General features: G+C 35.9%; 1 protein-coding gene across 7 annotated transcripts in view; it reads right to left on the bottom strand.

Annotated features, from left to right (window-relative positions):
* Positions 1–13,101, bottom strand: part of LOC111516640 (uncharacterized) — a 69,843-nt gene that overhangs the window by 42,324 nt on the left and 14,418 nt on the right. For 4 of the 7 annotated variants that reach the window (XR_012468441.1, XR_012468440.1, XM_074186672.1 and 1 more), the window contains exon 2: positions 8,445–8,716. Coding sequence is in view for 4 of the 7 variants with exons in the window: in XM_074186672.1 (XP_074042773.1) it covers positions 8,445–8,716 (272 nt within the window). In the remaining 3 variants the exon portion in view is untranslated. Of the gene's footprint in view, positions 1–4,661; positions 4,776–8,256; positions 8,385–8,444; positions 8,717–13,101 lie in introns of those variants that run through there. The other 3 variants (XM_074186675.1, XM_074186673.1, XM_074186674.1) reach the window with 3 other exon arrangements.

Here is a 13,101-nt window from a genome sequence, read left to right as displayed (position 1 = left end):
CACACTTTCCTCGAATACATTTTGTCTCTTATTGTCTATTTTCCACAAAACTGACTACGTCCACTTATTTTATTTGAGTACGAAACACTTATTTCTTTTCACAAATCACAGTTTATGTTTCCGTAGTCCGGTACTGTCCACTTCGCGAAACCAATAAATCACCAGTCTATCTGCGCGAAAGTTTTATAGTCAATTTCACCGTAATACAAAAATTGTCCACCAAGCGCTCACAAATTTATTTTAAAAATCCACTTCTGATCACAACTTGTAACGAATTGAAGAATTAACTGTCTTAATCAATTTTATTTTTAACAATATTTCACTATAACAACTAATTTATATACAATACTTAGTAACTAATGCTTAATTTATCTTCACAGTTAGATTTCTTTCTTTAAATGCACGATTCACTTTCTAAGTACAGACTGACTCCCCCTATGGACGAGAAGCAGGGCTTATATACCGCTAACGAGCTTTCTAGATTTATCTAGAGGTCTCTGCACTCGCCTAGTATTTTCCCGGCTAGTCAGACCGCGTCTATCGCGGTGATGTCATGCGTTTGGTGTCTGAGATAACGGTCAGGGCCGGCTTCAGATTCATTACAACATCAATGATTCAAGTACTCAAAAGATAACACAACTATTCATGTCATTTGGTCTACATCAAATGATAAACGAAAAACCCATATCAAAGGGAATTGTCTTGATAACATCTTTATTAATAACGATCTTGCCAATGTATCCATGGAGCCTCTAAGACTATCCGATCGTCCCTTGGGTTTGATAGTTGAATTTGAGTTCAGTAAGCACAGTGAAAGTAAACTATTAAGAAACTATACAACCAATAACATAGAAACACTAAAGTCGTTATTGCGAAAAGAAGATTGGTCCAGTGTATATACAAGTGATGCTAAAGAATAATTCAGTAACTTTGAAATCACATTTCTCTGTAACTGTAGAATAGGGAGGGTGAGTGTAAGCCCACTTAGTGAAAGCACTTAGGGCACATGTGACCCATTGTACATCCTCCCGAGGAGTTGTCCTCCTAGGTCATCGTCTATCCTGTCCTTTCCAGGAAGGTGGACAGGTCGCTGGGAGACATCTCCTTTATATCGGCAGGTGTAGGCCAAGACTCGCCGAACACACACTCTCTTATTGACGATGAATCCAGGCACTTCCTGTTCATACATCCTGCATAGAGGTGTGTCCACTAGTCCCATATTATGGAGGTGTTTCCTTAGTTGACAGTGGCCAGTTAGAAATCCTACTGTTAGGCGTAGATTTTTCCTGGTCATTGCCAGATATTTCTTCGGCGCCAGCTTCCCAGGGTCGCCCAAGGTGATCCTGGCAAGATTACATCCTTTGATTCCATTCCATCTCGTTAAAGATTGAGCATGAGTGTAAAATTTGACTAGTTCCACAATTGTCGAAGTCATCAGGCCGTAGGTGCCACTGGGTCCTAAAATTCTTAGTCCAGCCGCTTCCTTGGCTAAAGAGTCGGCAATGCGATTACCTTTACTCCTGTCGTGGCATTTAACCCACCTCAGGACAATGTTATTATCTACCGAGGCTTTAGCTAAATCTTGATGACACTCTAGCTAGCCCTGAGGTAACCCGTTGTCTGTTCAAGGCTAATAGAGCTTGTCTGCTGTTAGTGCAGATTGTTATGTTTTTGCCAGAAATTCCCTTCTTGGTTAATTCTTTTGTGGTGATTGAGATACCAGCCAGTTCTGTTTGGACCACGCTGGTATTTCTTCCCATTCCCCACTTAATCCTTAGGCTTAGTGATCTGGAGTACACTCCACATCCTGAGCCTTCTTTGGTTTTTGAGCCGTCTGTATATATGCGTATTGCATTTGTAGCATCTGACTCTGTGTTCTGTTTTATTTGTATTTTGCAGGATTTATTAAACACAAACCTGGGTTCAATTGCATCACCGGTTGCCTGCAGCAGAGGTTGCGCGGTAAAAGCTTCTCGCCCTAGGCTCAGCCTCAATTGACCCATTCCTACTTCGAGGTTTACACAAGCCGCACGCAATCGCAACATGGCCAATAACGCAGCCTCCTTAACGTACAAGTTCAGAGGGGTCAGACCCGAAGTCACATTTATGTTTTATTATAATATTAGCTTTCCACTCACTGAAGTAAGTTTTGAATCAAAGAGCATCAAAATGGATAAGTCCTGAGGTTACAGACTCAAAAGATACTTAAAGGCTTGCATATGATATACAGAGGCGAAATCTTCTGAACAACACAAAAAGGTCTAGACAACTTGTAACCGACAATATCAATGAACATTATTGGAGGCTAAAAAGGCACATTGTCACAGTATATTCAGTAAAACAGATAATTACAGCAAACCTGTGTGGCAAATCAACTCTGAAACTGTTCGGAAAAATAAAATCTTAAATGAACCAGAAAATTCAACAGGTAACCAGATGAATGACTTCTCTATCAATAATATAAACACAATTCTATTGCACTACCCAAAGTCTGATGTTGACCATATTACCTTTCTGAATAAAAAATGAACACAAATAAGTTGATGTTCTTCAGGCCTTTGTTAGAAGGTGATTGACAATGTTTCATGGTGCATTGTCTAATATGATATAAATTCATTTGAAATTCTTCCATATAAATGGAGTGGTTTGAAACTCTAGCCATTGAAAAAAGCCCACAAGAAGCCCCGAGTCTGGATGAGATACGTGGACGACACCTTCATAATATAGAACCATGGGAATGCAGAACTAGACATCTTCCTGAAGCATATCAACAACGTAAGTTCTTCCATCACTTTCACAATGGAAAAAGAAGTCCACAAAGAATTGCCATTCTTAGACGTATTGGTGAAGAGGACCGACACCAAATGGGAAACATCTGTATACCGAAAGCCTACTCGTAAAGGTTCAATCTAAGGGTTTTTTGAAAGGGGTTGCTGCTGATCCAATGAGACACAGAATAGGGTGCGAAACAGTCTATTTTTGGTTCGAGGGGGAGACCGAGTACTTATTTGGTTGTTGACTTAGTTCTAAAATAATCACAAATGTTTCAATAAAATTGTTAAAAGTAGTTAATAAAAACTTCACACACGTGTTACATCATTTATAGTAATAAAAATCATTACCCACCTAAAATAATTACAGGCACGGGACTAGACGGTGAATCTTGTCCTTAAGAACCACAGTAAGGTAATTTAGAACGAAGTTCCTTTAAAAAGCAAGCAAGAAAAATCTTCGAACAATCAAAAACGTTTTCACTCAGATCTCTAGAGACGAAATAGAATCTCGACAGTCGTTCATAAAAAACCCGACACTGGAAATACTTTGCAAATGCAAAAAACCCGTCAAAGTGAAATATTGGTTGCCTATCCCGGAGGGCATAAGAGCCGTTGCTAATTATGATTAAGGGCGGTAGAAAACTGTAAACAACAGGAATCGACGCGGGGGTCGATGCGGCGGATAAGTTACCGAGAAAATTCACCAGATGGCAAAACGATACAAGTTAAAATGGAAATAAATCAAATAGATATGTTATGTCACACACTCACACGGGACAGTATCTGAACCAGGAATCCAATCACCATCAATCGACTAAGAGAGGAATCATCAAGACTCTGCTAGACCGTTCTTTCGGAGTCTGCAATACAAAGGAAGGTCTCGAAAAGGAATTAGGCATCATCAAAAATGACCTTCAAAGGAATGGTTACTCCAAGGTGATGGTAGAACAGGCTTTAGCTAGAAGACAGCAAGAGCTCCACAAGGAAGAGAAGCCGCCACAACCAGTACTTGTACTTCCCTACATCAGAGGATTGTCGGAAAGGATAAGAAGGATTGGGTCTAAGTATAACATCAGAACCTGCTTCAGAGCTGGGTGTTTCTAAAAGGCAGATACCTCGTGTAACAATTTTTTATATTCAACCACGCCATTATATCAAGATGATGTAAGCATCAACATGGTTGCATTCAACATGGATGCCAGTAAGAATGTCGGCTCTGATGGGCTAAAGAAAATCTGCAATTACTGCAAGAAAAACGTCAGTACGGGATTGTGTTGTGTTCCCTGTGCATCTATGTATCATAGTAGCTGTGCAAAAAGAGTAAATTCTTGTTGTGAAGTGATTCTCAGCACGAAATTCCAGGCACCAGATTATGACTCAGATACACTCTCTGAAACAAGCTATCTGAGGGAAGAAAACAAACTCCTAAGGCAGATAATCATGGACAAGGACACAATCATCAGAGACAAAGACACACTCATTGCACTTTTATCTGAAAAAATCATACTCCTAGAAAATAACCCATCTTTAAAGTGCATACAAGCATCAACTAATCAACCTCATCAAAAAAACTGTCCAAAGTAACTCTAATCTCCCTAATGATACAAAAAAAGACCAAAGTAAAAACAACCGAACATCTTTGAAATCCAATAGCAACAAAAAACTATCAAACAATATTTCAAGTCCAGGCATACAGGGTGATACATCAGATAAGAGTAAATCGAACTTACAATTACTGGAAGTCCAAACAATGAAAAAATTTGATGAAATCATTAACCTGATTAACGATACTGACCCAAATCCCCCTGGTACCTCCGTAGATAACTCCTGGAATTCAGTAACTTATAAAAAAATCAAAAAAAGTAATACATCTTCACAACTACCTACTGCTAATTCATATGGCACAGGACATCCTAGTGACCTACTCACAGTTGGTCCGGAACGGAACTGGATATGGATTGGTGGACTAGACCAGTGTACTACCATCGATAATGTTAAGGAATATGTAAAAAAAATCTTTCCTGATAATAACGTTGATTGTTTTGACCTCAAATCCAAGTATAAAAAAATGCCTCTAAATAGGGAGTTTTGATCTGTCAATGGATGAACTTCTGGACCCCAGTAATTGGCCCAACAAATTACACATTCGTCCCTTTCAACACCAGTGATCATCAATATGCCCCAAATATCATCTCTGATACTGGTTCTTCTGGTTATTCCAAACCTGAATTAAATGTAAAAAAGAACATATACAATTTCAAAATACTTCATCTAAATGCTCAATCATTAACAAACAAAATTAATAAACTGGAAGTTCTTTTATCGGAAGAGGATCCGGACGTCATTAGTATTGTTGAGCACTGGTGTGATACCGAGAATATTGAATTTATGTGCATTCCTGGCTATAGTCTGATATCTAAATTTTGTCGTATTACTCATATACATGGGGGAACTGCCATCTTTGTTAAATCATCATTTCTATCTCAGTGTCTTGATTTAAAACAGTTCTCAGAGGAGATTCATTGTGTGTAACTGTACAAGGTAAAAAGATTTGTATATGAAGCATTTATAGATCTCCTAATAGTAACTTGGATATATTTTCACATAAATTATCCTGCATATTAGATTATATTTCTAGAAATGACTATGATATTTTCGTATGTGGTGATTTTAATGTTGATTACCATAAAAATACTTTGGAAAAGTCACAGCTGGATGACTTATTAGCTAATCACAACTTGCATGTTTCATCCTTGGCACCCACTCGAGTTTTTACTAATCGATTAGGGATAACATCATCTAGCAAACTCCACTACGTACTAACAAATGTAGAGGAGGATTGTTGTAAATCTAATGTCTATGAGGGGAACTTCAGTGATCACATAATATTTTCTCTTATTTATAGTATGCCTTTAGAGTGTAAAATAATTTTACCATCTGACTATACTAGTAGAGATATCTCAGAACATAACTTAAAACAATTGTCTTTGACATTGTCAATTACCAGCATTGACACCATATATCATTTAAATGATGTGGATGATACTTTTCAGGAATTTATAAACATTATATCAAGTATCTTAAATAACTGTTGTCCTATAAAAATGCATAAAACAATATCTGACAAAAAATCTAACTGGGTAACTCCAGAAGTCAGACAAGCTAGCCGTAATCTAAAAAATACCCATTGGCTGTGCAAAAACATAGGCAACTTAGACTCGCACACTGCATTTAAAAGAGCAAAGAATTGCTACGAATTACTACTCGAGAAAGCTAAATTGGATTTTCATGAAAATCTAATAAAGAACTCGAACAATAAAAACAAAACAGTCTGGAACCTAGTTAACAAGGAAATAGGTAGAGGGAAAAAACAATTTGACATCATTCTCAACCATGGTAATGAGTTGATCACTGATAAAAAAAGGGTGGCTAATACTTTCGGTGATTACTTCTCATCAGTAGTAGAAGATAACTTACAAAAACATTTAGGTAGCAATAGATCATCTATATGCACATCTTCCAACATTTTAACAAACACATTCTTCTTTGCGCCAATAACTGAAGACGAAGTTATCGATATTATAAATGGTTCAAAAAATAAAAAAAGCACAGGCCACAACAATATCTCAGTAAGAATCATAAAAGAAAATGGGGTATTGATCTCTAAGCATCTAGCTCACCTGTTCAATCAGTCTATCACAACCGGCAAATTTCCATCACTCTTGAAGACGGCCATTATTATTCCCATTCACAAAAGTAAAGAAATATCAGATGTGACTAACTATCGTCCTATCGCTCTTTTAAGTATTTTCTCAAAAATCTTTGAGAAACTAGTTAACGAGAGAATGGCTAACTTTTTGTTGAATTTTAAGATTCTTACTGACTGCCAGCACGGTTTTCGTAAAGGCAAGTCCACACAGTCAGCTGCCTGTAGTTTTGCTGAAATCATCTATAACTCCCTAGACAATGGTATGCACGTGGCAGGAATATTTTTTGACCTCTCACGTGCATTTCACTGTCTATCTTATGACTTTATTGAAACCAAACTTTTTAATCTAGGATTTAGGGGTGTATTTTTGCAATGGCTCAAACATTTTCTTTCAGACCGTACAATGTTGGTAAAAATAAAAGATACACTATCTGATCCTCAACCAATCAGTTCAGGAGTTCCTTAAGGCTCTGTCCTGGGACCGCGTATCTTTCTATTATTCGTCAATGATCTACCCAAATACTTCAACATCAACAACAATAGTCTCACTCTCTTTGCTGACGATACCTCGTTAGCGGTGTCAGCACACAGCCTAGAGGAATTAAAGTCATCAATGGAAAGGTTTATAACACACTTCTTAGATTGGTGCAAGTTAAACAATCTGATTGTTTACTTGAATAAAACAAAATGTATCCATTTTAGTTCTTCCATCGGTCTTGATGAACAGCCTACTGTCTTTGATATTAGAGGGGTGGAATTGGTATCAACGAATTTTACAAAATTTCTAGGTGTCTATGTGGATGATTGCTTAAGATGGTCTGAACACATTACAGTCACTTGTAAAAAAGTTAACCAACCGTACTATGCTCTCTCCAGAATAAAACATTTTATGCCCTTGCATGCTTGCTGGACGTATATTATAGCTTGGTCTACAGCCATTTAAGCTACAATGTGGTTCTTTGGGGATAAGCCACCAACAAAGATAGGGTTTTTATTTCCCAAAAAAAATTATCAGAAAATTATTTGATATCCCATGGAGAGAATCGTGCACAGCACTTCATATCATATCAAATCCTGCCATTCCCTTGTATTTACTTATTTAAATGCTTACTATACATCCACGATAATTTAACAAAATATAACACAAATTCTTCTTACCACAGTTACTCAACCAGAAATGGAAAATTGTTAAGTATTCCTAGACACAGATCCTCTAAATTTGAACAGTCACCCGAATATATGGGAATAAAATTATTCAATCACCTACCTGATCACTTTAAAACCATGAATTTGATGACATTTAAAAGAGAAGTTAAAAATTTGCTCCTGTCTAAGGCTTATTACAGTGTCAGTGAATTCCTTTTAGACGACTTTAGCTGATTGCGGTCCAGACTTTCATCCTGATTTTATTATTTTATTATACATCCAATTTTGATTAATCTTGTTTTTTTTTCTTTATATTTTATACATTTTTATACTTTAAAATTACTGAGATATTTTATCTTAATGTATGTTTATTTTCTTTTTACTATTTTAACGTGTTGTACTGACATGTCCTATACGTTGTTAACGTCTCAAAGGATAAATAAATATTATTATTATTACTATTATCGATGTTTGAAGCCCATTTTGAAACTGACTTCCGATGAAATTTTCAAAATACTGATTAATCGAATTTAGTAATACATAGGCTGTAAACTGTGTAGTTAATTCAAAATAAAACAAGAGTCCCACAGGAATCTATGAGAATAAAGCTGCTTGAAGTTGACATACCCTTTCTTCAGCATGTAGGAAATATGTTACTTGAATTTCAGAGAGGTGTCTCGAATTTTCAGTTGATTATTTTACAGGTATCCCCTCCCAATTTGTTTTGATATAGGATGTTAAATGGAAATATCATCTTCAGCAGCTTGTATTACTTTCGAAATGTTATGCCATTACCCAAATTATATCACACCTACATTATAATGAATAAAATCCTCGTGTCTCCAAAGCAAACAAAATGCATCTAAAAAATACTGAAATTTATCTTCATCGAGTTCAGGTTGCAAGATATCCCTGATGAACACTGTAATAATATTGATTGCTGCCGATGTATTAGGTATTGATTGTGTCATGTCGCTTCTTAAACATCGAAACAAGCTCTCCAGAATTAAAGTAAGCCTATTGTTATCATCTTCACTCATAATCATCTCCTTGATAGAATTTATGCAGAATAATGAAAGAGGATCAACTGAAAAAAAAATTAGGTGATGAAAATTCGCTTTGAGATTTTGAGCGTGGGGTTTCTCAACCCAAAAATGTATATATCAGATCACATTGAAAACAACATTGGTACTACAGAGAAGTATGTTGGGGTTCACATTATTTTGGTTTGCATCAAAGAATCATGTTCTGATTCTGCTAAACAGAAATTGTGATTTTCACAATCATACGACAAGACGATGTGATTTGTTGAGGGCAAGTTGATTCAGATTGCAGAAGTCGAGCAGAAACTATATCTATGTTAAATTCTACAATAGTCTACCTCCCCATGTCAAAAAGTTAAATCAATACTTGTTCAAAAAGTATCTGAAAGATCTATTGATTACAAGTCGTGTTTACTCTACTGACGAGTATACAGGGCTTTTCATGATGAGCGTTAATTAGCCGTTTCTGACAAACTATTTAACGGATCAACCTGAAAATTCCACAGTATGCATAAATCAATATGACCTACACGCCAAAAATATTTCAGACGAAGCGGCGTTGTCGCTTCTACTATAAAGTAGCGTCTTCTTTGATTTTTCAAATGGAACACCCCGTATATAATATCATATTATGATTCATTATTAATTTGTCAACAAATTCATATACTATTTCCCTATACCTATCTATTACCGTTTAGAAGATATAAATTAATTTCCATATTTTTTTTACCAAACATGAACTTTCATAAATGCTGATAATCTTGAACTCTCTTGCACTAAAACGATCAAATTTGAAATGGAGTGGAGTGATACTATGAGGATCTTCACTCCGAGTCATATTTTCATTTGCCTCATACAGGGTCTTCAAAAAATGCAGATACTTTGATCTCATGAAAAAATGAGCGGAACTCAATTTTTTCAAATGGAGCACCCTGTATATTTCAACATTTTTGAGCTCTACATCCAATTTTAGATTAACTTTGTTCAGATAATACTATTTTTATTTTGAACCGTTTTCGAGATAAACTGTTTCAAACGGAAACTGACGTGGTTTTCTTGCTCGTTTTTTTGAATTCATCACTTATTTTGGATACTCAACATTTTTTTTTAATACTTAGTAATATTTCTTTTTGATCCAGTTTTTTAACTGTCTCAGATCAGTCAATTCGAAATTGGTATGTACCTACCTTAGAAAAAGTTACAATTTGTATACATTGAGGTATTGGTCTCTAATGTACAACACTACACATTAATATTTTTTAATAGTGTGCTTTGGAAAAATAAATAAACCAATTATTTAATGCCAGACTTTCGTTGGTTTTGACTGATTGTGATAGCTACCAATTATAATAGAATAATGTCAAGTTTAGGTTACAGTAATGAAGATTTCTTGAATGTATTAATAATTTATGGTGAGTGAAATAGAATTGCAAGTAGAACATGCCGAGTATCTCATGAAAGATATCTACAACTTCCGAAGCCGAATAATAATGTGATAAATCGACTACTAAAAAACTGTAGGTTAAATGGAACCTTCCGTCCAAAAATCATTTGTAAGAAGACTAAAGTGGATGATGATGACAATGGTATAACAGTTTTGGGATACTTTCATGCATTTCCAAATGCTTCTCTGCACGAGGCTGAAAGGGAGATCGGTATACCCTACGTGACAATTTGTCGAATTCTCAATAAGTATAAATGGCATCCCTATAAGTTCTACTGTGTCCAACATATGAAAGAGACTGATTCACCTCGTAGAGTAGAATTCTTTGTCAAGACTCGAGAGGATGAACATTTCCTTGACAATATCGTATGGACAGATGAGGCCAAGTTCACAAAGAATGGAGTTTCCAATAGACACAACAGTCATTATTGGGCGCCAGAAAATCCCCGTGTTGTCCGCCAAAGGGGTTTTCAAGAAAGATGGCAATTCAATGTATTTTGTGCCATAAAGAATGAGTCAATTTTTTATATCGAGTTTTATGATGATAATTTAAATGCATCAAAATATGAAGATTTACTGAAGAATGGAATTCAAATGATTTTAAATAATAGACTAGGAAGAAAACGTGTATGGTACCAAATGGATGGTACTCCACCCCATAATTCTCATTCAGTTAGAGAAACTTTAACCGAAATCTTCGAAGACAGATAGATTGGTAATAATAGACCTTTTCGTTGGCCTCCTAGAACACCAGATGACAATCCATTAGATTATTTCGTGTGGGGTTTCATTAAAAATATGGTTTACTCTACTCCAATAACAACAATGGAAGATATTAAATCGAGAGTTACAACTGCTTTCAATAGTTTGACTCCAGACTTGATCAGAAGCGCTACACATGACAATCTTTTGAAGAGATTACATGTTTTTTTAAGAAGAGGTGGAGATGTGTTTGAACATAGTCTGAAATACACTGACGATTAAATTAACTCATTAATTAATGGGTTCATTATTTTCAGTTCGTGTTTCATCGTTAATAAAACTATTGTTTGAAGAGAAGTTTCATTCGATGGTTGAGGAATATTTTAATAATTATCTTTTCATTGTATTATCTCTGACTAATTGAGAAACATCAAATGAAATCTGTTTTACAAAAATGAGTGATGAACAAGGAAACCATGTCAATTTCCGTTTGAAACAGTTTATCTCGAAACCGGTTCAAAATAGAAATAGTACTATCTAAACAAAGGTAATCTAAAATTGGATGTAGAGCTCAAAAATGTTGAAATATACAGGGTGTTCCATTTGAAAAAATTGAGTTCCTCTCATTTTTTCATGAGATCAAAGTATCTGCATTTTTTGAAGACCCTGTATGAGGCAAATGAAAATATGACTCGGAGTGAAGATCCTCATAGTATCACTCCACTCCATTTCAAATTTGATCGTTTTAGTGCAAGAGAGTTCAAGATTATCAGCATTTATAAAAGTTCATGTTTGGTAAAAAAAATATCGAAATTAATTTATATCTTCTAAACGGTAATAGATAGGTATAGGGAAATAGTATATGAATTTGTCGACAAAGTTATAATGAATCATTTGAAAAATCAAAGAAGCCGCTACTTTATAGTAGAAGCGACAACGCCGCTTCGTCTAAAATATTTTAGGCGTGTAGGTCATATTGACTTATGCATACTGTGGAATTTTCAGGTTGATCCGTTGAATAGTTTGCCAGAAACGGCTAATTAACGCTCATCATGAAAAGCCCTGTATAGCTGTCTTATCCAAAAAAAACACAATAATAATAAATAAGCTTTATTGTCAGAAGAATTAATACAAATCATGAAATTATGAAACGACAAAAATTAATTGACGCTCCAGGGCAACTTCATTGATTCCAGTGGCGCATTTGCTATTTCAGCTGCAGGAAAACCCGGAAAAACCTGCAGTAGCACATCATCTGAAGATCTTGATCTACCAATGATCTCTGTTTCATAAAACAAAATGTAGGGTGTCTCCAGAGGCTCCAATAAATTCAATGCATCGCCAGAACACTTCGTGACACGACTATCATCAAACTTAAACCAGTCCGTTTCGTCTTTGACCCGCAAATTCAGTGAAAAAGTTTTCCTCTTGACGCGAAAACTTTACATTCAATTGTAATTATTCCATAATTGATTTTCGATGGTATCAAATTATGACTACTGCTTTTCGTCGCATCGTAGAGAATTTACATGTAAATAATAATTAACTCATTATTTTTTAGGATGCTCCACGTCATATAGGTGAAGAAGTCGAATAGTTTTTTGCGCGAATTTTAAATCTCATATTTCTGTGTTTTATATATTTAGTCTATGGAGAGGCTATGTGAGCGGTACACAAGAGATGAAGTACTAGTTCACAAGCCACTTCATCCAAATCAGCATGCATATACTCTGGGAAGGTCTACTGATTCGGCCCTTCACCATGTGGTTGGCAGAATCGAGAGAGCAATGGACAAAAAAGAATCCCCCCTGGGTATATTCATTGATATCAAGGGAGCGTTTGATGAAACAACCTTTCCAACAATTACCCAGCAACTACACTCCAGGAATGTACCCCTGGCTGTATGAGAATGGATACTCAAGATTGCTCTCTAGTAGAGCAATAAGTATCAATGTAGAAGACATCACAGTGAGAGGACTAGTCATGAGGGGATATCCACAAGGAGGGGTATTATCACCTCTTCTTCCAGATACCTGTCCACCTTCCTGGAAAGGACAGGACGGACGATGGCCCAGGAGGACAACTCCTTGGGAGGAAGTACAATGGGAGACATCTGGCCTAAGTGCTATGGGCCCACACTCACCCTCCCTACTCTACAGATACAGATTGTCTTCAATTTTAAAGTGTTTCAGAATGACGTGAGATTAATTCAATATGCCTTTTCATCACAATTTTTTTTGTTGCGTCAGTATCAGCCATCTTTTTCGTACTGTTTTTTGTAAA

This window comes from Leptinotarsa decemlineata, unplaced genomic scaffold (genome assembly GCF_025532065.1).
Source record: "Leptinotarsa decemlineata unplaced genomic scaffold, Ldec_3_MD MMD2_P_RNA_scaffold_4, whole genome shotgun sequence".
NCBI classification, from domain to species: Eukaryota; Metazoa; Arthropoda; class Insecta; order Coleoptera; family Chrysomelidae; genus Leptinotarsa; species Leptinotarsa decemlineata.
The sequence above is the reverse complement of the archived record's forward strand: the minus strand, read 5'-3'. Positions and strand labels throughout refer to the sequence as shown.